The sequence below is a fragment of the Phaseolus vulgaris genome, chromosome 2 (assembly GCF_000499845.2).
Source record: "Phaseolus vulgaris cultivar G19833 chromosome 2, P. vulgaris v2.0, whole genome shotgun sequence".
NCBI lineage: Eukaryota > Viridiplantae > Streptophyta > Magnoliopsida > Fabales > Fabaceae > Phaseolus > Phaseolus vulgaris.
The window spans coordinates 46,285,554-46,311,342 of record NC_023758.2 but is presented as its reverse complement, the minus strand read 5'-3'; the positions used below and the strand labels follow the sequence as shown (position 1 = coordinate 46,311,342).

Genomic DNA, 25,789 nt, shown 5'->3' with positions numbered 1-25,789 from the left:
TTATTGAATACGAGGATGTAATAAGTAATTTTAATATTCATTTTTAAAAATAAAAATATAAATGTTAATTTATTTTTATTTTTTCTTTCTTTATTATGACTTATGAGATCTTATTTTCAGTCTCTATTTATAGTATTTATTATTAATTATATATTTTTAATATTGTGATTTGTATCAAAAATAATTTTAAATATTTTACTGAGATTCATCTATTAAATGAATTTAATTGTATAACCAGACCTGAGACAATTGGGCATGAGTCATAACACTCCTCTGGAGATTTTTTTCTTGTACCCCTATACTTTCCAATTACTAAAATTATTCATTTAGGATTTTACATTTTAGAATGAAAATTCGAAATACAAAAAATCACAAATTTTAACTTTTGGATTTTATAATCTTGAAAGTCTCTAAATTTTATATTTAAGAATTAAAAAAAAAAATCAATTGAAAAGACAAAGTGTAATTTGAATATTTTTTTAAGTATCGCGAGGTGCAGGAAGAAATCTTCCAAGCTCACTACTAGTCTTGGGCTTTCAGAGCCTAGACGTTAATATAAGGGGTGAACCAATAACGCACCTTCATAGATAAGGCCTTAGGAGATCAAATTTGGATTGTGCACTATTTTAACTCGACGATCAATCTACCGAAAACAACATAGATTAGACTTAAACAAATCGTGGATTGTGAACACTTTGTATAACATATATGCCAACTAGAACAAACATGGATATAAGAGCATCCAAAAGCATTGACAAAAACATGTAATGTTTACGGATATAAACGATTTTAGTGGATTAGTAGGGACTTCAATTTATTAATGTGGGACTCTTTTCCCAGTTTACCAACACTACAATTCCAAGAGAAAACCCCAAACATTGTGAAGGTGTGAGACCAGAATGACGGAGACGAGGAACAATGTGAGACACAACGTTTTCTTATCTTCGTGTTTTATTTATAGAATACGATAAAGAGGAACCAAGGAAACAGAAAAAACTTTGCAAAACAAGAACATAATATCTGAATTTTCAGAGCAATATAGTTTGTATGAGCTAGTAAAACTGGTGAATACCTTACATAGTCTGAAATAGGTTGATGCAGAAGGCAGAGATGAGAAGCAAAAGGATTGGTTGAGTTGCTGAACTATGTGCCTTTTTGTTTCTCCCTGTTGTGTGGTTACTCTCTTGCTATTAGAGATGAACAACCTCGATCTATTCATGGATCACAGTTATGATTCTCTAAGTATCTGTTTCAATGGAAAACTGGTATTATGGAAAACTCTTTTTTCTTTCTTCATCCCTCTAATTCATTGCTGTATAAATTTTTATGTAGGAATATCCTTTAGAATAATAAATGGGAGGTTGAAGGACTTAGTTCTCAGATTCCTCCATCAATAACGAATATGCGTTGGCTATACCCTTCGCATTTGCAATTTGGGCCGCTACTCGTTGTTCATATGGGCCACTACAATACATAGTTCGGCCCATGCTCCCATAACCCAACCCAACCCATCTAACTTGCACATGTTGTACAAGCCCAAACACTCATGTAACATAGCAAAGGCATTTTCTACTATTAACACAACCTTTTTATTTTGTTTCACTATCACAATTTTAGTTTTTAAAGTAAAAAATTATTTTTTATTCATAACAAATATTCCTTATATAAGGAACAATGTTCATTATTTTAAAAAAAAACGGTTTTTTCATAAACTAAAAATAATTTATATACATAAGTCACTTTGTAAAAGTTATTTCTTATTATTTATCTTAATTTTAATTTATAATGAACCTAAATTAGTTGGAACCATATCAACACATTTTTTTTATTTTATATAAAAATTTCTAACTTTTTTTTCTTATTCTTGAATTCTTACCGTAAATTAGTACCTTAGATTTTTACATTATTTTAAAAATTTAAAACTAGATAAAGTAGTGTAGTAGTCAACACACCTAGTTCATCAATCTAGTTTTTTTTTGTTTTTACTGACCCAAAAAGTAAATGAAAATCAAGTTAACTTGTTACTCTTAAAATAAATTGAATAAGAAGTTAAGTCACCTTGAAATCTCTGCTGCATGTAATGATTTGGTGGTTCTTTTGGATTGACTATGAACAGTGCAAGGCTATTAAAAGTTTGACCAACAAGACTACTACATAGCGTTTGACCCAGATTTGAACAGTGAAGTATGAATAATTAAGAAAAGTTGGGGAATTTAAAGTTAAAATGGGTGGATTAGAAAAGGTGATAAACACTGAGAAGCTTTAGAAAAGTTAGGAGACATGGCATGCAGGAGAATCTCCCTTTTGCATATCAATGCCAAGTGAAGCTTGTACTTTAGAAAGAACCCATTGCATTACGTGGAAATCAATGCAAACATATTCTTTTACTTCTTTCATGCTTACAGAAAAAGGATGTTTTCTGTACAAATCCCCATTTTCGCACGAATCCGTTTCAGGTTTCATGCTACTTTATTTGTTCCAATACCAAATAGGTATCTTTTATGCTACAACCCAACTCTTTTTTTTATTATTTCTGCTTTTATATGTAGTTCAAATCACTTTTCTTTTACAGATTAACAAAATTATACCCAAATTTAATATTAACTTTTTTTAATAAAAAACATCCAAACATAAATTATGTCATTTTAAAATTAATTTTATAAACATCAATTCTATTAACACATAAATGAGATAAAAGTTTGAAAAGTGAGATTTTCTTGCACCAATTTTACAGACATTTTGCATGATTAAATATTTATTTTTTTACCTTCGAGGTTGATTGGATCAAAACCACAATAAATAGTTGGTATAATGACTAAATTAGAAATCATTTTAGAGATTAAAAAATATTTGGTTTCTAAATTTTTTATCAGTAATAACAAATATATAAATGCGAACCACTTCAGGAGTGAATCAATTCTTATACAAAAATACATAATCTAACGTCTAACATGACCCTCCAAACCAAACAGGCAAAAACACAGTCCACACTAAGAACCTAAAAAGCATCAAATAATCAAACACATACATTCCAAAGGTTTCAAACATCAACTGGAAAAGAAAACCGAAGCAGTGCGCGATTTTGCAAAAATCCAAGACCAGACTTTTGCTTGCATCAAAGTACAAATTCTAAATTTGGTAATAAAAACCTTAGTTGTTAATTAGACACCAATTTAAAAATCATTTAACAATAATATAAATTAATTTAAAAATTAAAATTTTTATAGTCTTTAAAATAGTCAGTAAAGTAACTAATTATTTTTTGTCTCTGAAAATTGGTTTCTATTTCAATGATTTTATTGGTTTCTATTTTATGATTTATTTATTGAACACAAAGCTTTTATTCAAAATCATTTTTCTTGAACAGTGAACATATATATATATATATAGCTAGTATATCGTAATTTTGATGGATTGTGGGTGAGAACACACATGATGGTTAAAGGGTACCTAAACGTGTATGGTTTGATAAATGATGCAGAAAGAATCAGAAAAAGGGTCAAAATCCTACCAAGAATAGTGACACTTTGATATTTATTATGTTCCTTGATTAGAACTTGGAACTGATAAATGGTAGAGAGGCTTCATCACCATGCTGCAATGATCTCAAAACTCAGCACTTCACATCACATGGCTCCACTTTTCTTCCTTTCTGCTACTCTTCAGACCTGCAACCCTGAGGAGGGTCCCCATTTTCTCTCTTCACATGTGAACTAACTCAAAGAATATATATAATTCATCCTTGTTACTGAAACTTATGTGAGGACTTTTCCAGTAAAATACTGATCGTATAAATCACCAGTTATCTAAATTTTTAGTAATAAATAATATTGTATTTTAAAAACTGGAACACGCATAAACTTTGACAGCACCATGCAGTGTACATATTGTAGAGTACTGTACAATGCAATTGAGCAATGGAAGAGAGGCCCCATAAAGTAGCAGGTGGGTAGGTCTGCACTCTGCTGCCTAAAAATACAGCACAAAACTGAACCCTGCCTGCATGATTATTTCACTCCAAAAAAAATTATTTTTGTGATAGAGATTCATTAATGCAATGTTTATTAGATGAAAGAGTGATTTAATTAATTTTATAAAATAATTACTGCATTTTTAAATCATTGACCAGGTTAAATGGTTGTTTCTTGAAATAAATGAAATCAATATACACATATATTTAAAGAAAGCTGCAAAAATAATACTATCTCACCATATAATTTTCTCTAGATGTTATAGTCCATGTATTTAATTTAGTTGATGGGTCGGTTTTATCCGAAATAGGATAATGGATCAGTTTAAAAAAATGTTAATTAAAAACTATTACACTTAGATGTATTTAGTAAAACTAGTCTAACATAAAGAATACATTTAAATGACTTCTTTTGGAGATTCTAATTTTGCAAGAAAAAAATAATAATTTTATTCTTAAATTTTTCAGGTAATTGTTAATTCTTAATATTTTTTAGGTAGTTGATGGAATTGTACTGTGTATTGAAATGTCGATTATTGAAATTGGATGCAGTTTAAGACTCTGAACGATCGGTTTGAGTTGAAATGATTGGTTGGAATTAATTTTGAAAATGAAACAAAATGATAAACTAAACATAAATTTGATCAGTGGATAAAATCTTGCTTAATAAAATTCATCCAAAAATGCAACAATACTCTTGAGATTTGAATATGCTCATAAAATTGTAATCTGCTTAGTGAAATGAAATAAATTTTAGCCATACTAATGCAGATTGGTGGTGCGGCGTTTCACTTGTAAATTGTAAGTTGGAATGGTCCATCACATGCAAGTGCACTCATTTTACTAACTTGTCTCGCATAAGAGGTAATCTGTGGACCTGCAGACCAACTGTCCACATAAAAAAAAATATTTTTTTTAAATTAAAATTTTATTAATTTAGTCAATATAACAACTAATTATTTTTTATCTGTAAAAATAATTTTTATTTAATAATTTTTTAGTAATGTCAATTGTAGATCATAAATTCATGATAATTTGTGAATTATAATTGAATGTATGTATGCAAATAATTATTTTGTAACATAAATCTTTAACTTCATTGATTATCTAAGTAATACACTAGTATATAAAGTGATGATACACTAGAAGTTTATCGTATCTTAAAATAAGTGTTAGAAATTTAAGAAATTAATCACAAAATCAAATAAGAAGTTTAGAAAAATTACATTATTCCTTATAATCGAGGGTTATGTACTAAAGATTTATATACCTAAGTTATAAGTTATTAAAATAAGGAAAATGTTAATTTTTGCTAATATAATAAATATTTAATAGAATGATTTATGAAGGAATGTGCATTTATACATATGATGAACATAAATTGTGGAGTGGAATTACAATGAGTTTGTTGTTAAAATGTAATAAAACAGAACTATTTTATTGTATTATAATCTTAAATTTTAGATAGTTTACCTTTTTTTTCTGTGTGATGATTGAACTATGTAAAAATAGATATCGAAGAATGTTTTAGAACGAATCATAGAAAAAAATAATTTATTAATTTATATATTTTTTACAATATATATATATATATATATATATATATTACTTTTTAAGAATTATTTTAAATTATGAAAGTTTGTATGAATTTATATCTTAAATAAATAAACTTAATATATTTTTTTGATAAATAACTTAGTATAGTTTTGTGACGTTCTCACAAATTTAAATTAATTTATAATAACATTTTGATAACTAAGAAATTTACATTTCAAAATTTGAAGAATACAAAAAGAACCAAATACTTTAGATAGACTATAATTAATTTTTAAATATTTTTTTATAAACAATAAATATATTTTATTCCTTTATGCGTGAAGGATGATATTTTAATATTTGTTTAGAATTTATAATTATTGAAAATAACTCAATGGTACAATTTAAATTGTTAAATTTAAACGGGAAATAGAATTTAAATGGGAAATAAATTTTAAATATAAAAACTAATTCTTGGCTGTGAACTTTAATAATTATATACTTTATATGAAAATAATTAGTTGTTTTTTTTCAGCTATAAATTACAGTTATTTTAATAACAATTGTTTTAAAGGACTATTATTAAATAAAGATGTTTTCTTTAAATCAATTAAAAAACAGATTTAGGATTGCTGATGCCTTTGCTTAGAAAAAAGGATTATTATCACTTCCATTAAGAAAACTGTCTTATAAAAGAAATAATATATAGACCGTTTAGTTTTATATTTTATTTATTTCAAAATGTGTGTTTAGATGTTAATTTGTAAATTTAGTTTGATTCAATAACTAGTTAAAAAAATAATTTATCTCGAACACTTTTTTATCTTTTATATATATATATATTAGCAGCATTACAATGGAAGTTCAAATCTCCATTAGAAATATAGCTTATAGCTTGCAATAGTTAAAAGGGGATTAAAGTTCAAATTAGTCGAGTCCAATTTTGAAACTTGAATTTGACTTCTAAAGGAATATATAGGTAAAGTTTGACTCATTTATTCAACCAAGTTGAATTAAAAATTTGAGTTTGATTTGTTAAAAATGTATTAATTATAAGTTTGTCTAGTTTACCCATTGGTACTTTAATTAGTTTTTTTTATGAACTATTTATAATGTTAAACTTTTAAAGCTTAACATTTACCCAATGGTACTTTTATGATATAAGCTTATTTAAATAATTAAACTTAATTAAAAAGTTGAACTTATATACTTAAGTTAAAAAATAATAATAAACTCGAATCCTGTCTATACATTTAGATACTAGTGAAGAATAAACAAAATAGTTAAAGTTATATTGTATTACACTCTGAAGTATTTTCATAAATTAAAATATAAAATGAAAATATAATTTATATGATAAAATTTATTTATTTATTGTAAAATTTAATTATAATATAATATATTTTTTCATTAACTTTATAGTAATTTTAATTAAACAAAAAATATATCTATTGTATTACAAATTAAAATACTAACTATAATTTTAATTATGTTAACTAAATTCCTTAAAATATTATTCTTTATAAATTCCAAATATACTATACAATCAAATATAAGTATACAATATCATTTAACTAGTCAGTTTATCCTATACATATTTCCTTTACGGAGAATACTAATAAGTCTAAACCTTATTTTCCCACAATAATTAAGATAAGTGTCTACCAATTAAGAAACATCCACAAAATCTTAATCCTAGCAATAAAGGCACCACTAACCAATGCAAAAACACATTAAAGTCATAAATTAGTAAGACTCATCTTTTGAACTTATTCTTTAGCATATATAACCCCACAAAACCCAACAACTAAATATAAATTTGTACATAAAAACACACACCAATAAACTCAATAACAAAGTTTTTTTTAAAAAAAACTATACACTTATCTCTTTTAATGAAAATGTTTTTTAATTATGATATTTATACATACAAATAAAAATTACAAAAATCCAAGTAATAAAAATAAGTTATTAACATCTGTATATTTTATAATTTATAAAATTCTTGATTTTTTTTAAAAAAAACTTAAGCATCTTAACTAAATATCTAATATTATTCCTAATAAGTTTTAGTTCATAAACAAATCATAATGTTTTTAATTAATTCATGTATATTTTTAAATTTGAACTAATGTAAGATATGAATGGCATTTTCAGTTTATGTTTTAGAAAAAAAAAAATGGCTTAATCCAAAAATAAATGAGGTTGGAAAATTGAAAAAATATATTTTCTTTTTATAAAAACTCTCTGGGTGAGTCTGAGTGTCTCACCCACTATCCTCTCCAATACATACATAGTATGCTAATATGCCTGACTTCTCTCACATGGCATGACTCACCTGCAATCAACCAAACTGACAACACAAAATAAAACCCATTCCTTTTCTCTTCTCATTCTCTCTTCTCTCAAACACTCTCTTTCTTTCCAACACTCTCTCAAACACTCTCCAGCCATGGAACCCTTCAACTTCCTCAAATACTGGAAGGCTGCTGCCACCGCCCCTGCCACCGCAAACGACCATTTCTTCGACTTAGAGTTGGCCTTGACCGACGAAGACGATTCCCAAGACGACACCAATGCAGCTGAAAACCACCACCAAGATCATAGCAACCAATCAGAAGCAGACTCAGACTCAGACTCGGACTCAGGCTCTGAGAAAGAGTTCAACTTCACGCTTTCTCCTTCAGCTTCCTCCGACCACCCTACCATTTCCCTCTCTCCCTCTCACCATCTAATCTTCAAGGGAAACCTTCTTCTCAACTCCCAACCTAACTCCAAGCCTCACTTCACCGCCTCCTTCTTCAAATCCGCCACCAAGTTCCGCGTCTTCATGTTGGGCCTCAAGAAGCCCAAGCCCAACACCCACCCCAAGAAGCCCCGCCAGAGAAAGCTTTTCACCGTCAACTTCAAGGCCGACGAGGTTCCCATCGTCTCCTTCTTCACCAGAGATAACAGCTCCCGAGCCAAACCCTCGCACACTCCAAACGCAGAAGAAACTGAACCGTCACACACCCAGACGCACCTGCCTTCTTCTCCTGCTGAAGACAAGCGCTCAATGCCAAAGTATTTGAAGATGGTCAAGCCTCTCTACGTCAGGGTTTCCAAAAGGTACGCCGAGAAGATCAGGTTTTCCGACCAGGTTGATGTCGCTTCGCCGGAGTCTGCGCCCCCGTGTTCTACGGTGCCGGAGAAATCTCCGACGGAGGATGAGGGTTCTCAGACTGAGGGAACCGCCAGCGTGAAGGGGCAGAAGCAGGGGAATGTTTCTCTGCCTGCGGGCCTACGCAAACACTTAGGCAAGGGTCGTTCGGCGGCGCCGCCGCCGCCGCAGCCGTTGGAGTCTTCGAAACGGCGTGATGATTCGCTGTTGCAGCAGCATGATTGGATTCAGGGTGCTATTTTGCATTGTAAGAGGTCCTTCAATGCAGCTTCTACTGGTAAGTTACTATTTTGTTTTCTTTTCCCCTTTGTGGGACCATTTTTATTTTTTATTATTATTGAAAAATGTTGAAAATACACTCTATTGTAAGTTACGGTAAGAAGTTGATTTCTGGAACTGCATATGTTGAAAACAGTTGTTCAGAAATTATCTGTATCTGGAAGGAATTATTCTTTGACTGAGTGTCAGTAATTTCAAATCCACTTGAAAAAACAAGATAAAAATAAGATGAAAGAGAAGTTAGAGCCCTGTAATAATGATAACAAGTCATTAAATAAACAATCATTTTATTTGAGTTTTTTAACATCATCTTTAATCAAAATCAAAGTCTTATCAGTGACCCTTTTAAAAGTGTGAACATATAAAGTAAAATTTGAATTGACTTATGGAGTTTGTTGATGGTTGATATATGCAGAATGCGAGAGTTCTGAGATGCCACGATCTGCGAACGAAGCATTGCCCGAGGTATCATCTCCTGAGTTATCTGAAGAATCTACGACTGAGAAGTAGCTTTGAGAATAGTTATAATGAATAGCAGTTATTTTGGCTCAGTTTTCGTAGTAATTTATGCATGTGTATTTATGTATATTGTAAAAGTGGTCTTTCTGAGAGAGTGAAAGAAGAATGGGATCTTTTGATATTTTGATGTGTATGGTACCTACAGAGGCAGGACTCTTGAATGAACAGTGTAATGGAAGTGAAAAATTAGGGTGATTGTGGCGTTAGGGTGTTGTCCTCGGGAACCTGGGTTGGTGGTTGTCGATTAAAGAAAAACAAGAAGAAACAAAAATGTTGTTGAAGTAATAAATGATTGGTGTGTAGGTATGATAAAGTGAAGGGGTTTAATAATTTGCAGTATGATGCATAGTTAGTGGAGACGACGGAAAATGCGGTGAGAGAAGTGGGAAAGATTGGGACATGAGCAGTGAAAGTGAGATATTGTTTTGGGTGAAGAGAAGGAAAGGTGTTACTGAGTGAGACAGAAGTGAGTATTTAATGTGTAACACCAAAAATGAGAGTGAAAGGGACAAGTGAAGAGAAGAGGTTTATGTTTGTGTTGTGTTGTGTGTGTGTGAAAGAAAAAGTCTTTGATTTGAGCGTGCATGCCATGGTTTCTCTCATGCCTTTCAGGTATCGGAATGGGTGAAGCTCTGTCCCTTTTCGTTTTGGGAATAATCTGCCTCATCATTCAATAGGTTGGGTTTTTTAATCACTTTCACTAATAACGTTTTAAACCCTAAGTAAGATAAATGTGAAACTCTCAAAATAGGAAACTACCAGAACTTTTATTAATCTTAAAATGATTTCCTTTGTCTTTTAAGTTCTTATTTATAGACTACGTCCTTGGTTATTTGGCAATTATTGAAATACAAGAGTTAAATTCATGATAAAGTTCTTTATTGATTAGAAAGATAATCAGTAATTAAATTTGTTGCAGTAAATTTTCACTGTTATAATAACTCCCCATTCATTAGTGGATTCTTTCCAGTCACACGAGACAATAAGATCTTGTCTTGTTATAATAACTCCCCATTGCAGTAACCATCAAAGCAATTAAGAACTCTTCATAACACTAAAGATTGACTTGGAAAAGTGCAAAGGAAAATATGGGCTAAATTTTAGTTAAATATGAAAATAATCCAAAACCAAATTTAAAAAGTTAATTAATTGTTACTAATAATATCAGTTAATACTTCTTCGTAGTCCAAGAGTAAAAGCAATAACCAAAGCAAACACTTATCTAAGAAAATTCATTAACTACAATAAAATTATTAAATAAAAATCAATTTTAAAAATAAAAAATAATTAATTGTTATATAAATTAGAAATATTTTATAAACTAAAAAATTATTGATTTTTAAATTAGTTTCTATTATTGATAAATAATTTTTAAATTAGTATCTAATTAGCTATTAAGATTTTTTTACCAAATTTATAATTAAAAAATTAGTAGTTAAAATTTTGGTAACTAATTAGATATCAATTTAAAAATTACTTATAAATAATATAAACTAATTTAGAAATCAATAATACTTTTAATCTCTAAAATGGTTTATAATTTAATCTAACTATTATTTGTCTTTAAAATTGGTTTTTATTTAATAATTTTTTTATATTAATAACATTAATAATATATATAAAAAATTCACACCAATTAAAAAATCAGTTAGATGTATTTAATTTCACTACTTTTATTTTCAAAACTAAACATTTTTTCTTAACTACCGTTTTTTAAAAATTGATATTAATAGAAGAGATGTTTGAAAATAAAATTTAAGTCAAAGGATTTTTTAAGATAATGTCATTAAATGAGATATAATTAGTTAAAAATTTATTTTTAATTGAAACCTATATATATATATATATTTCATACAGAAGAAATTTCCTTCAATTAGGACTCAATTATTTGTGAACTAGTAGGAAGATAATAAGTTTTGATAAAACTTTTAACTCACTTGATATAATGTTTCTCTGATCTTAATAATTAAATATTATAAAAAAAATGTAAAAAGAATCTTTAACTTAATTAGTTGAACTTTTACAAATGGTTTTTAATTTCTTCTCATTATTTTCAACGTTGTCAATTTAGTTTAATTTCATAAAAAATAGAAAAAAAATATTATAAGAATTATTTGAATTCATAAAATTTAATTAATAATATAACAAGTTGTCAAAATTTATACCTTTTAATTATTGAAATTATATCCTCGTAATCTCTTTTAAAATACGAATAGTGTATCTCTGTTAAAGACATTTATTTTTAAAAAGTAATCAAAGCAATAAGTACTTTGGAAGAAAAAAATTACAAAAATAATCTTGAAAAAGTTCTCAAAATGCTTTGTAGAAAAGAGTAGGAGTAACAGTTAACAACATTTAGCATGCCATAGGTTGTTAATAGAAAACACAAATCATATATCCATAACCAGATACAATTAAAGTGCGAAAAATTCAACTGTAGATGAAACATCTCTGGTCTAATTTGAACAACCTACGAACACTAGCTATTTTTCACTACATGACACAACAACTATCATAACTAATTTGACAAAGAATTAAGATTACAACAACAACCTAAAGATCCACGTTTCCAAGACAATTGTCACCATTTGTAATCAACCCAGAGGTGATGTTGTATGTAATTGTGCAGTTGATCTCAATCGCAACTTTCCTCGGAAAAATGTTAAGTATTTTGACCTTACCATGGATCCTGGTATAGCTGCTGATATTCAAAGCATGATCCTTTAGATCAGTATCCAAAAATGGATTCGCCAAAAGCTTCTTTGACATAATCTCCATGGTGGTGTTGACCCTTATGGTCCTTCTGGCCTTGGCTTTCCCCGATGGAGATTCACCCTCCCCTATTCCCTCCCCATTATAGTAAACATCAGTGCTGGCGTTTCCAAATCTGAAGGTAAAAGCGTTTGGATTCTTCACAGATATATCAGCAAGAAGTGTAACGTTCTCAGTGGAATTGCTGGCGAAAGTTCCACTGATAAGGGTAACCCCGTTCATCCTCACCTCGGGGTCTTTGACATTGTAAACGGTGAAGCCCAAGACCAGTACTATGACCACAAGTAACACAGCAATTGCAGTGGCACAACCGCAGCACAGGATAAACTTTCTCAGACGAATGTTTTTTCTCTGTTCGAATATGTGGTCTTGATCTTCTAGTGTGTTGAAGTGGGTTGATGATATGAATGGTGCCAAGGGCTTGATATGCTGATCAGGACTCTGCTGAGCCATGCCTGATTTGTGAAGGTTGTGGGAATTTAACTTGGTATGGGATTGTCTTCTTTTTGCTACTATACATTATTGCTTATTAGTAAATGGGTGGTGGGTACTTAGATCAATTTCCATTATGAAATGTCTTCAAATGGTTGATTCTACGTTGATAGCGATAACTCTGTCTTCTGCACCTGCGATGTAATTGACAAGAGAAATTGAGTTATTAAATATAACTTTTTGTCTAGAATACTAATAAAATCTCATTGTTTATGATGGTATGTAGGAGTTGGGTCTCCCGATCTGATAAGAGATGAATAAATCTTAGTATTTTGTGCAATTAATTTGAATTTTTAGGCTGAAAATATTGTATTGAGCAGAAATAGTAAAGAGAAAAAAAAGGCTAGTTGTGTTGACCTTAAGGTATTGAGCATTAAGGAGTTATGGGTGATATTTTCGTGTACGCGTTTCCAGTATTTGCACGGCTTGACCGTTGACTAAATGGGGACTTTCTTAAATTGAAGGTAAAGAATGATTAAATGGGATTTGATTTATGGAATAAAAAATGGAGATGATGATTCAAGAGTAGTGACTTTGAAGGATTCTAGAAATAGGAGTGGGGGAAAAGACAAATCCGGCCTCATTAGAAGGAATATGAAATGCAGCAATGCAGAATATTGGGTCAGCGAATGGGTTGTAAGAAAATAAAAAATTAGGCCAAGTTTCATTCCACTACCTTGTCGATTTTCGCCGTGGAGAATGTGCGATTAAATATGTTTTGATTTGGTCATGAAGACCCGGCTTAGCATTTGGAAAATAATTTTAACTATTCGAAAGGGAAGTTTATTAAAATTAAAGTTATCAAACTCAACCCTCAGGATTCTAATGTTGGCAGTTCCCACCATTTTATCCATCTATTTTCCCTTGTATGGTGAATCGGTCAAAGAGACATGATAAATCGTTCTTCAGAGGGATTTTCATTTGCTTATTTGCTTTTTCCCTTTAAATTCACAAAAAGTTGGTGCCACTGAACCATTTTGGCCCATTGGGCTGGCATTTTACACAAGACCTGACGTATAGGGCTATTTTTAGGCTGTTTCTTCCTGCACCTCTATTATTCTTCTCTCACCTCCATAAATTTTCATATTTCTGAAAATACCCCTCTGTAATATTTCAGATTATATAATTTGAAAGTTTTTTTTTAAAATTCGTAATTAGTTTTTGGATTACATAATCCAGAAGTTTTTTTCAGAAATGACTAGTTTCTGGATTATGTAATCAGGAAGTCTTTTTTAGCTTCCAGATTACATAATCTGAAAGTCTTTTTTCTAATATATGTCCGGATTACATAATCTGGAAGCTACTCTATTGGAATGACACAAAAAAGATAAAAATGTATTTTCATGTTGTATATAAGAGTGACAGGAGAAGAAGAACCTATGGAGGTGCAGGAAGAAAGAGTCCAATTTTTATCAGTTGTCCATTTCCTGTATAATACGCTTCTTGGTTGGTTCTAAATAAAGATGTATTTATTCATACTCTAGATCCTCTACATGCGCCGCGCCTTCCGCGGTCAATTGCATGAAGTCTGACATGCAAATCAGAAAATAATCAACCAATAATTCTTACTGAATATACGTTAAGTTTTTGTAGAGAAAAAAAATAGTAAATTGTAATGTAAATTTATTGTATATTTTAAATGCGCATAAAGTTGTATATTTACAACTTCATTTCAGCTGACGATGAACAAGCCCCTTCTCCATTATGCAGAAGAGAATAAATATCTGGACTATATTTCACGCACATCCTTGTCAAACGTGGATTAAAGTAGTATATCGAGGACGTGTTTAATTCATTTTCAAAGTCTTAGGCGAAAAATTGAAAGGAAAAAATTATACCCGAATGGAACCTTGCTGAAGAACTTTTCAAATAGGTGGCTCGTGAAAAGCCAGCTTGGAAGCAAGTTCTTAATATTAATATACTTTTGATCTGGTATGAGCAGATAGTTTAATATGAATTGACCAGATGAGCACAATAAAATTTAATTGTGGCTCAATACTGTAGTGTTCACGCACCAATAGTTTTACTGAATGTACATAATGAAATAAATAAGTAAAGGTTAAAACTATTGGTCACTTTGAAAAATGAAAACACTATACCGGTTTCATTTACATAGGTATGTATAATCCCCCTCTCCCCGTTAGGATCCATGCAGAAGCAGAGGTGAGTCATTTGGTTCACTCTGAGTTTTCAAGAATTCCTGGAAGGAAAAATGAGAAAGTTACTCTTAAAAAGCCATCCCAGCCACATTCTTTAGTGCCTTTACCTCCTATTATCTTTTTCAAAAATGTCCATATCCAATTCACAGTGAATCTTTCTGCTAATAGTCGAAGTGGCTCCACTATCAGGTCAACATCTCCAGCGTAGTTGTATCGCACTCTAGGTGGTGGACAGTACCACTGCGCTTATCTCTTTAGTTATGTGGCCACAAGTATACTGAAATGCCAAGCAATCTTGGTGGCTCTATGTACAGTGCTTCACATCTATACAAAAAGGTTTTACTTGTTGAATATAATCATATAATATGAGCACGCCAAGTTACTAAAATGACTGGTTTAAGTTGTGACGTGACCCTGTTAACTTTAAGTACAGTTGGGAGTGCTCCGTCCAAATTCCTTAAAAGTGCTCCTTGTGGAACTCAAATTTTGTTGGACCCTTTTCATTGAACTCGAAGCAGAGCTTGCTTAGTTCTTTGGCCAAAACTGGTGCACCACAATAAAATACCCCTGATCCGAATCATGATAACCATAATGTCAGTAAAGGAAAAAAGAAGAATATTAAAGCAATATTTTTCAGATACGTGTATAAAAGAAGATAAAAAAAAGTGAGACATAAATAAAACTGCGTTATATGCTTGATAAAGATACGTTATAAAGGTGAGATACTTTATATGCTTGATCGAGACTAACTGACCTATTCGTCCATTACAGTGCTTGGAGCACATTTTAGAGAAAACCTTCTTCCAGTTAGGCCTAGCAAAATGAGTTCGCACCTGGTAGTTGGAATTCAAAGTAAGCGAGGTTTTAAATTTACTCACTCCGATTTTGACATTAAAATGGGGCTCAATGCTAACCATGGCGTATAATACATAAAAATAACAAAACGCGAAGGCTTACTGTCGTTCCAGAAACAATGTCAACTCCGTTTTTGGCATGGTTGAGTGCTTGTACCATGGTGATGAGGGCGGATCTAGCATCCCCTTCCTCGTATACGCTAGTCAAGTAGTTGTGCATCTCAATGACACCCTGAAGTCCAAATTTGATGTTAAGCATTAGCCATTGCAAAAAAAATTATTCATCTCTGTGGCAGGGGCAAGGAATACTAAAAATTCTTCGGGAGGAAGCATAAATAAGAAATACATCTTTTGCAAAAACAAATACCCTTTGATCAAGCTCTGCTACTTCATTCATGACTCCTTTGAACCAATCAAAAGAGCCTTGCTCTCTTGTAACCCAGTAAAAATAAGCGTTGGTGGTCTTCAGTGTTTTCTTCCGTTTAGGCGCAATTTTATTGAGAGATGGTGAGTCAGTGGTACTCCCAGCACTAAGGTCTGAACCTCTACTTATATCAGAGATTGAATCCTGAATAAAAGTAACCTTGGTTGTTATATTTTGTGGTACTAAATTTGCGTACAGATGTTCAAATAATATTCATGAGCATAACAATTTGTATGCGACAAATAACACGTCAGAGTTAGCTATGTAAAACATGAATATGTAACTCTTTGTGGTATTAATGTTCATTAGCTAATAGTATGTACCGCTGGAACTCACCGCCATTTCCTCCATTTTGATGATGTTGTTGAGAAGATCTTTTAGAATGCTGATGAAAGGTGTTGCTCCTATCCCGAGACCGACTAGTAACAGAACATCATATTTTTTATAATCTTGTGCCGGTGCACCGTAAGGTCCATCGATCTTTAACTTCGGCAAACTGTATCAATGGTTAGCAAGTAGGTTTGGAATTATATATAAATTATTTCATCAGCCCTGAGAAAATAAGAAAGCAACAACAAAAAATGGCAAGCGCAACATGTACCTTTTCTTAGTGGTTTCATCGGCCCTGAGAAGCCCACTCTTCCCAGGTACAGGAGTCTCGCAGGCCTCAGAGAACACCCTTTTAAGCTCCTGTGTCCAATCACCCAGTTGCCGAATATGAACACTCAGGTAGTCGTCGCCAGGGGCTGAGGTAATAGAGAACGGATGCCTGACAGATAAAATATTGCCCCATGTTACTGTTAGATACCACCGATACTTGCTGAGCAAAAAATTGCACAAGTTTCACTCTGAAACAAAATCGAGACTCCTAATAGCCCATAAACTGCGATATCAGTTTACTTTTCCCTTATTTTCTTGTTCAATATGTCTGATCATGAGGGGAAAAAGTACTACCGGTTCGATCTCTGTTTTGTGGATACTAAAAATGCAGAGGAAAGTTAATTTTCCAAACTTCGTATCGTTTTCCATATTTCTTTCTTTCAATTCAGTACACATGCTACAAATAGTGTCTCAATTAGCAAGCATAAGGTAAATTGTAAAACCGCAACATGAAACATATTTGTGTTCAAAATTAAAATGCAACTTACCATTCAAAAGGAGAAACAGCAGGACACTGTACAAACATGTATTGTCCGCTCTTGTAACGAAACTGAGGAGGCTTTGACATTTGCAATGTGAGAACATTTCCAGGATATATGGCAACCTAAATATTTTCCATTTTAAAACCAAAGAAAGAGGGAGAAAAAGATGTTAGCATGCTGTTCAATTTATATGACTATAATTTATGTGAAGTCACAGAGTTAGCGTAGTTTTTTAGATTTGGAAGGTCCACGCAGTTTTTAGTTTACTTGTTATGAATCTAGAGTCCGGATGCTCACATTTAGCCCAGACCAATTGTACCCAAGAGTAGTTGAGACAAGTAATAAAACCATATCTGTTATGAAGTTGAAAACTAGTTTTAGAGCCTAACTATCGGTTCACTTAATCTGCTAACCTTTCCAAGACGGACTGTATACAAACCAGAACGAAATAGTCTGAGTATTCTCTCGGACGTATAAAGTAAAACTGGAACCGCAAGATACATCCATGTCTGAAAACGGAAATCAATACGTAAGTAACTAATCACCGGTAAACCAAGCATTTTAAAGATATCCTAAATAATTGAAATATGATACTAAAAATTGCATACCGTTTTATGGTACCATTTATGCACGAGGTAAAGTTTTATTCCGTGGACGATGAGAAGGACGTAGACAATGACAAACAGATGATGTGAATACCAGAAGGCATTGAAGCCAGTGAGCCTACTAAATGGTTTAGGCAGCTTAATGAGATTTCTCCGGAACCATTTGGTTGCAAGTGTAAATGCTATTATCATAAAAATCACCATCAAAATTCCAGTCACGCCCTCGACGCCTTTAATTAGGTCTACGTAACTGGGTTTATGATCACCAAATACACCTCTCAAATACCTTTTATAATTGTCTTCAGACGTACTTACAAGTCTCGGAAAATCACAAGCAAGGTGATCTCCGGCATGAAGTATAATACCAATTACAATGGCCCCAGCAATTGTCTGTAAGAATCAGTAAGTAAAACTGGAAATCATATAAGAATCAATAAGTAAAACTGGAAATCATGTACCGAACTATCAGTGTACATAAATTATTAAGTTTGTTATCTTTTTTATTTGTGACAGAAGTGTTTCTCTCTTTTTTTTTTACTTTTGTACTTTAATTTTTTATGTATGATCATTACTTTTTTAATATAATTTCATTCGCATTCAGTAGGCCAATATAAGATTTAATATAGTTTCAGTATTCATTTATCAATAATATATTAAATATATCTATTGGTTTAAGAGAAATTATATCACTCGCACAATTTAGTGTTTTCATTCAAATATGAAATATATCTATTGATTTAAATGTGTTTATCAATAATATATGTCCCTCAGTTATAAGGAATTCAAAATAAATAGTATTAAAACGAAGTAATTTTTAATTTAAAATATTAAAATTAATATACATTTAAAATAGATGCAGCTGAAATACAATTTAAACATATTAAAAATATTTTATTTTTTATATGCACGCTTTAACTTATGTTTTATGATAATTGTCAATTGTTTTCACTTAATACCGGAGGTTAACCATTAATTTTACCACTCGTCATTACATGTTTTAAACTTCCAAATAATGTATGAATAAATCTTCGAAATAGGAAAAAAAAAAGAACAAATATGATGTTTGCATCAAAATATGAATTTGAAATTACAGTTATCATATATATAATTTTTTCTTTTCTCTCTTTCTCTTTCATCTAAAAAATTAGCATATTTTTTAAGTGACAAAAGCTATTTCCTTTTTGAAAAAAAAAATAAAATACTCAAGATTTAGTGCAGTGTTAGTAGTTTAGGGTTTAAGTAGATCGAGTTGGATTAAATTTAAGTTTAATTTTCAATTTAAATCAATTAAAATTAAGTTTGTCATTTCTATTTAGAATCTCCATACAATCAAGTGGGTTTGATTAAATTGAGTTATCAGATCAAACAATTAAAAAATATTTTCACTTATTTAACTCTAAGAAAGTTAAAATTAACTTTTTCAGCGTTTCCTAATTATTATAAAATAACACTACTTATATCAAAGATATATACAATAGTTTTTGAAATACTAAGATATCAAAATAATAAAATAAAATTATTTATCAACTCAATGAATATATAAAAAAATAAAATATTTACATATAATAATAAAATATTCACTCATAATATTTATAAATTATTATTCATATAATTTTTTTATATGTTTCGTTAATTGAGTAGAGTTGAATTCATGTAGTTTAAAGTTAATAAATTATTCTAATTTTAATTGAATGTATCAAATCAAACTCAATTCACCCAATGAACCAATGACACCGGGGTGGCATTAAATTATGGAAAAAAATGGTTTTTGTCAATTCTCTTCTAAAACAAAGCATTGGTTGTTTTCTAAAAGAGAGTTGTAAAAAATATAAGCACTGCGTACCTTGTGAAAGTTGATGTTGTCATCAAAAGGTACAGCATAGCCCAGCTTGGTTGTAGACCTGAGCCAAGTTATGGTGTTTCTGCACACGGGAAAGAGTATAAGGGCCATGTTGAACTTTAGAGTCTCAGCCCCACCTTTAGCCACGGGAAGACAGTAACCCATGATATGAAATGCATCTTTCTGCTTGTATTGGATAAACTTCCACGTGAACAGCCCAGTCATTATGCAAGCCCACAATGTTAAAACCCAAAGTCTCTTCCAATTCTCTTGCAAATAGTAAATCACTCTACGGCTCATTCTACGTATTGGACTTCTCTTCCTTAACCCGTGTAGGTTCTGGCTCAGAGCTTGGCTTGTGTAACTTAGAGCTTGACTGTAGTTGAGATACGTGTCCTTTTGTAAAAGAAGCGTCTCCAGTTGCCATAGCTGCGATGACATAGTGACCATCCAAAATGCCGTACAACAATCAAAAGTTGAATCGTGTAAAAATATTTCAGCATGCAGCAGCATACATAATTATTAGCATCACAAGAGAAATAGAACTCATCACGCGTGGATACGTCATGAATAAACCCCATTAATTAATATATGTTCTGTGGTAAGTCTATGCTTAACCGGCGAAGAAGCAGAAAGACCACTTGGGAACTGAAGCATGATGAAAAATGTACCTCAGAAAAACCACTCGGCATGAATATGATTCACAGTGTCAATAATGCTGTTAGCCGGTGAGATCTCCCCTTCCGCTCTTTCGCCCACGATATAAATCAGCAAAGGCTAATAGCATCGATCCTTTTCTTAATTTACCTCCTTAACGCGTTGTTTTAAGCTCACCGATGAGAAGGGAATGACAGAAAAATAAAATTACTCTATGAACAAGAATAATACTCTTTTTTGTGTGTGGATACCAAGAATCGTACTCTTTCCCCAACATTTTACGATAGTTTTTGTACTTTTTATCTCTCCGTTATTTCACATCTTTATCTTTTCTCTTCCTAATCTTTGCCTTTTTCATAAAATTATTTTGAGATAGATACTTTAAGTGGAAGAAAAATGTGAATAGCACTGTATCTAGGATCAGCATGCAATAACTACAATCCCATCCACTCTTTCGATTTTTCCATAACTCTGAAGACATACCAGCACTACCGAAAATGATAACGAATATCTTCTAAACAAGTTATGTTGGCCAAAGAAATAATCAGGTCATTGTAATAATCTATTAAGAAACTGAGTTATTAGAGATAACGGCTTAATTATATCACGTACATTTAAAGTAGTCTCTAATTGAGTTTACTTAAATTTGTTGACACGGCAAAAGGAAGAAGAAATGAGATTGCATGTTGAGTACACCCTATTAGTCTACTACTAATAATATGTTTTTTTTTCTAAATGTCGGGTGATTTGCTAATTCACAATTTAGCTCATCTGTTGACTAATGGGCACAAACCTATGTAAGACGGCTAAACAAACAAGGGTTTAAAAAATGTATATAGGTGTTTGTTTTTATAAACATCCAATATTTTATTAATTAATGACTTAACTTATTTTATTTAATATATTTTAAAGATACTCGTTTCAAACAGATTTGACTGTAAAATGTATGAGCTGTTTAATTTAATATTTTATTTTATTTTATTTTATTTTTCTGCTTATAATTACAAAAATTGTTACCATATCATTTGCTTATTTCTGTTTCTAAGAATTTATATTAAAGATAACAATAAGGAATACTTTTATTATATTTGGAATTGCGAGAGCAATTGTTGCCGTAATATGTCAAGAAAACCTTAGATTTCAAGGAAAAGAAAAACTTGTGTTTTCTATTTTAGTAGTTTTATGGAAATTATATAAAACAATAATGTAAACCACAAACCAAGTCTGAGTAATGTACTAAGCCACCATTATTTTTATTTATTGAGTAAAGAATTATTCCCCTTTACCACGCAACCAATAATCATTTCTATGTTTTTTACGAAAAAGAATAATAATATGACACACTATTTTGATTGTAAATATGCATGTGTTGATAAAACTAGAATATACTTATTATAATAAAGATTTCCGACCTCGATGTAGCCAAGTCCTTCGGGGTCTAACTCTTCCATGATCAGAGCTGCATATTCTTCGGCCTGTTCCTTCAATCTGGACAACCTATTTGCAGAAGCGCTTAACAGGATGATCTGTAATCAATAGTTGCGACACGAATTGGTTAATAAAAAATTTAATGTAAAAACTTTTGAGTTTTGACTAAACATTACGTGTAAGAAAACAACAATATTGGGGACAAAAGAGAAAAAACTTTAACTTGAAATGACACGAATACCCCCACCAACTCCACTGAAAACGTCTTCATTATAAATTCCAAGAATTTGGTAAAATAAGAAAAATGAAAGCGCAATATGTGTGACAAAAGCCGAAAAAGTAAGACATAGTTCACTAACTCTTGAATATGCACCAACTAATTAATATTACGTTCTAGAACATGGGAAACGTTATAAGTAGGAACATTGAATATTGGAAGCAGTTAATTAGTAACGATTAAATTAAGTTCAACCAATCCAGCCTAATGTTGATTATTAAACCTCAAGTGGACACCATATGTAAGCAACGTATTACGTTCACAACAACATGAAGAAGAATAACACTTTAATAAAAAAAGGGTATTAAAATAAAATTTCAGTTATAAACAAATATGAAAGATTTAGTTTCAGTTTGGATTTCGGAATATAAAACTAAAGTCTTCTGTACCTCTTTCACTTCTTCTTCTGTGATTCTCCCATCCTCGTTCTTGTCCACCCTGTGAATATTACCAAGATATATTTTAAAATACAAAGCACGTAATGATCATAATTGCATTACCACTTACAAGCAAAGAAATCATCAACGCTTTGACGGACATTTAAATATTAAATCAAATATGCGATGACATTTAACAATGCTGAGCTTAATTTGTCATTAGGTGTCGTGGGCCTAATTAAATATCGGAAAGTAAACAGAGGAAGATTATTTATCACTAATTAATTAAAGTGAACAGCAATTACAACAATAATGATCGAATAATTACATGTCGAAGAAGATCTGAAGTCGTGAGTCGAAACTTTGATCGGTAATTTGCGACCAGAATTCGAACAGTTCATCCCTGTTGATATTGTCAATTTTCATCCTTCGTTTACGACTCAGAGCATCAAACAGTTCCAGAGCAAATTCCTTCGAATCCTTCATACCTACAGTGATAAAAAAAAAGTACAACTCTCTGAGCTAACAAAAAAAAAAAACCAGTAGTAACCGGAAGAAAGAGTATAAATGCAAAAGATGAAAGATCTAAACAAGTAGAGAAAATTCAATGCAATGAAACCGGGAGGAAAGGGAAAACTCTGTAGAATAACTAATCAAGCGATTTAAACAAACAATGCGAGATTCGAAAAAGAAACAGACCTATGCATTGTGCAAAATCGGCGCGACAGAGAAAACCATCCTTAGAGAGTCTATCGAAGTTGCTCTGCACCTCGTTCCACGCATCGACACCATTAGATTTGCGACTGATAAATTTCAGACCGCGAAGCGCTTTGTGCGCACCGGAACGCGTGCGATCAAGCTGCGCGCGTTGCCTCCTGAGAGCGCGAGCGGCCAGCGCCGTTTCGAATCCGCCTCCGGCGCCGTTCGCAGCTGAGGAAGACGAGAGCGCGCGCGAAGCCTGGCTGTGGCTCCACGAGAACCGCCGCAGCTCGGATTTCAGCTCATGCGAGAACTGCTTCGCCTTCGCCACCGCCTCCGCCTTCAGCTCCTGCGAGAACTGCCGGAAGCCTCGCGACGAGCTCCGCCGGATCGTCGGCGACCGCGTCACCGACGCCGGAGTCTCGTATCCGCTGCCAGCGACGCTGTCGTCGATGTTAATAACGGAGGCTGGCTCGACGCTCCGAAGAACGATGGTGTCATCGTCTTGAAGATCAAGCGTAACCTCCACGAACTCCTCAGCGGCGGAGTTGGACTCAGTTCCCGGCGAAGTCCCGGCGCTGGCAGTCGCTCTTCCAGGAACAGTGTCAGAAGCCCATCGGCGCTCGTGCCTCGGAATAGCACTCATTGATTAGACAGAATGACAGAAATAAATGTACGGTTGAGCGTATAAGTATCTTTGTTTTTATATTCGAAACGAAAGTGAAGCTGAATTAGTCTTGCGTGAGTGTGTTTTGGAAAGTGGATTATGGTAAGTTGAGTTTTGAAGAGGAAATAGAGAGAAGAAGCAGAAGAAGCAGAAGAAGAAAGAAGAACGCGTTGATAATATATGAGACAAGGACGTGAACGCGTGAACGCAAAGAAAGGAGAGAAGAAGGGTTTTGCAGGAGAGAAGAATATGATGAATTGTATTTGTTAATGGGAGGGGAACCAATATAATACTTGGGATTAAGGAGGAACAGAAATTGATGGAATGTTTCTAAAGTATAGTAAAATAATTATATATGCAAGAAAAAAAAGTGTTGTTGGGTTTTTATATTGGTGTAGGATTTCGTAGCTAAATGTGGGTGTGGTTTGTGTGGCATGACGCGGTTGGAGTGGCTTGGTTGAAGACTAGAGAAGGAGTAGAGGGAGAGTGTGTGGAAGTGACCCTGTGCTGTGTGCTGTGGTGGGTTGGAAAACGAAAGGGAATATCTCTATTTTACGCCACTGGGACCTCTCATTCCACAGCTTCTGAGGCGACGGCAGGGCTCACTTTTGTCAACTCCACCCACTATCCATTTCTCTTACTTTCCTCTTTGGGTTACTAAGAAATAGAGGGATAATTATTTATGAGTATAGTTACTATATTAATAATTTTTATATTATTTTTTTACTGTTTTTTATAGTAATTTTTGGATTTTTTTTATCAAAGCTCTTTTTATTGGTTTGTTTCTTCCATTCTTCTTCATATTGTTGGTTTTGTGTTTGTTACATTTTTTCACACATAAAAATGTTTTTTTTTCTAACAAAAATGGATTATTTTTTATGTTTCTATTGATATAAAAAATTATGTAAGATTTAAACTATATTATAAAAGTAAAATAAAAAAATTAATGTTGTAAGTGAAATTTGAAAAATAAATAAAAGTGAAATCATAAAACAGTTATTTTATGTATATGATATTACATGAGCAAAACAAATACCATAAAGAAAACCATAAATAAATAGTATAATAAACATAAATATAATAAATTAAAAATTAAAAATAGAAAACATTCAAATTTAAATATGACTTTCAATAATTTAGGATTTGTATTTATTTATAATTTTAAATAAATTAAGTATTTTATTTATTGTAAATTTTTATTTAAGTACTATATTTAATAATTTATGATTTGTATTTATTTAGAATTTTAAATAATTTAAGAATTTTTTATTGTAATTTTTTATTTTAATAAGAAATTAAATAATTTAGGATTTGTATTTGTTAAGGATTTTGAATAATTAAGGAATTTCATATATTATATGTATGTTAACATCTAATTCAAAAAGTATCTTAAATGACTTTTTTTGAATAATTTAATATACAAATTTTTTTTTATCCCGCTATAAGTTTTTTTGATTTATTTGATGTGTTTTTCTTACATTATTTTTTATAAAAATATAATCTACATAATTAAATATTAAATATATATAAGTGTAAATGTAAATAAAAAATACAAAACAAATATTAGTATATAAGAAATGCCTTAATATTTGTCTTAATTTTTGTGGGACAATCAGGTTTAGGGTAACTCATGTTTTTCGTGAAGGGAATGCGTGTGCTGATAAGTTGGCTAATTTAGGATTTATTCATAGAGAATCATTTCATTGGTATAATAGACTCACAGCTAGTCTGTTCTTAGAATTTTTTATGAATAGGTATAATCTACCTATGTATCGTTTGTGTTAACATATGGGTTTTGGTCTAGTCCCCCCATATTTGTGTACTTTCTTTCTTTTTTCTTTTTTTTAATAATATTTTTTTTTCATGTGATGGCAGATGATTGTTGTTACTTGAGGTGTCAGCTTAGCTGAGATGTCAAGTTGCATAGTGATG

The 25,789-nt window shown here is 31.6% G+C and overlaps 3 protein-coding genes across 3 annotated transcripts; 1 reads left to right on the top strand and 2 right to left on the bottom strand.

Annotated features, from left to right (window-relative positions):
• Positions 1–7,769: 7,769 nt before the first annotated feature.
• On the top strand, positions 7,770–10,049 carry LOC137812686 (probable membrane-associated kinase regulator 2). Its single transcript, XM_068614839.1, has 2 exons — positions 7,770–8,943; positions 9,361–10,049. Exons 1-2 carry the CDS (start codon positions 7,836–7,838, stop codon positions 9,453–9,455), a joined length of 1,203 nt encoding a protein of 400 aa, XP_068470940.1. The 5' UTR covers positions 7,770–7,835; the 3' UTR covers positions 9,456–10,049.
• Positions 10,050–11,834: 1,785 nt separating this feature from the next.
• LOC137812683 (late embryogenesis abundant protein At1g64065-like) lies at positions 11,835–13,401 on the bottom strand. Its single transcript, XM_068614835.1, has one exon. The coding sequence runs from the start codon at positions 12,687–12,689 to the stop codon at positions 12,018–12,020; it is 672 nt and encodes a 223-aa protein (XP_068470936.1). The 5' UTR covers positions 12,690–13,401; the 3' UTR covers positions 11,835–12,017.
• A 1,170-nt stretch (positions 13,402–14,571) lies between these two features.
• LOC137812682 (respiratory burst oxidase homolog protein A-like) lies at positions 14,572–24,376 on the bottom strand. The gene is made up of 14 exons (XM_068614834.1): positions 23,191–24,376; positions 22,820–22,979; positions 22,504–22,552; positions 21,822–21,935; positions 19,756–20,181; positions 17,916–18,302; positions 17,721–17,816; positions 17,314–17,429; positions 16,767–16,934; positions 16,502–16,661; positions 16,109–16,309; positions 15,845–15,973; positions 15,642–15,720; positions 14,572–15,454 (listed from the first exon to the last, which is right to left on the bottom strand). Exons 1-14 carry the CDS (start codon positions 23,834–23,836, stop codon positions 15,345–15,347), a joined length of 2,841 nt encoding a protein of 946 aa, XP_068470935.1. The 5' UTR covers positions 23,837–24,376; the 3' UTR covers positions 14,572–15,344.
• Positions 24,377–25,789: the final 1,413 nt, after the last annotated feature.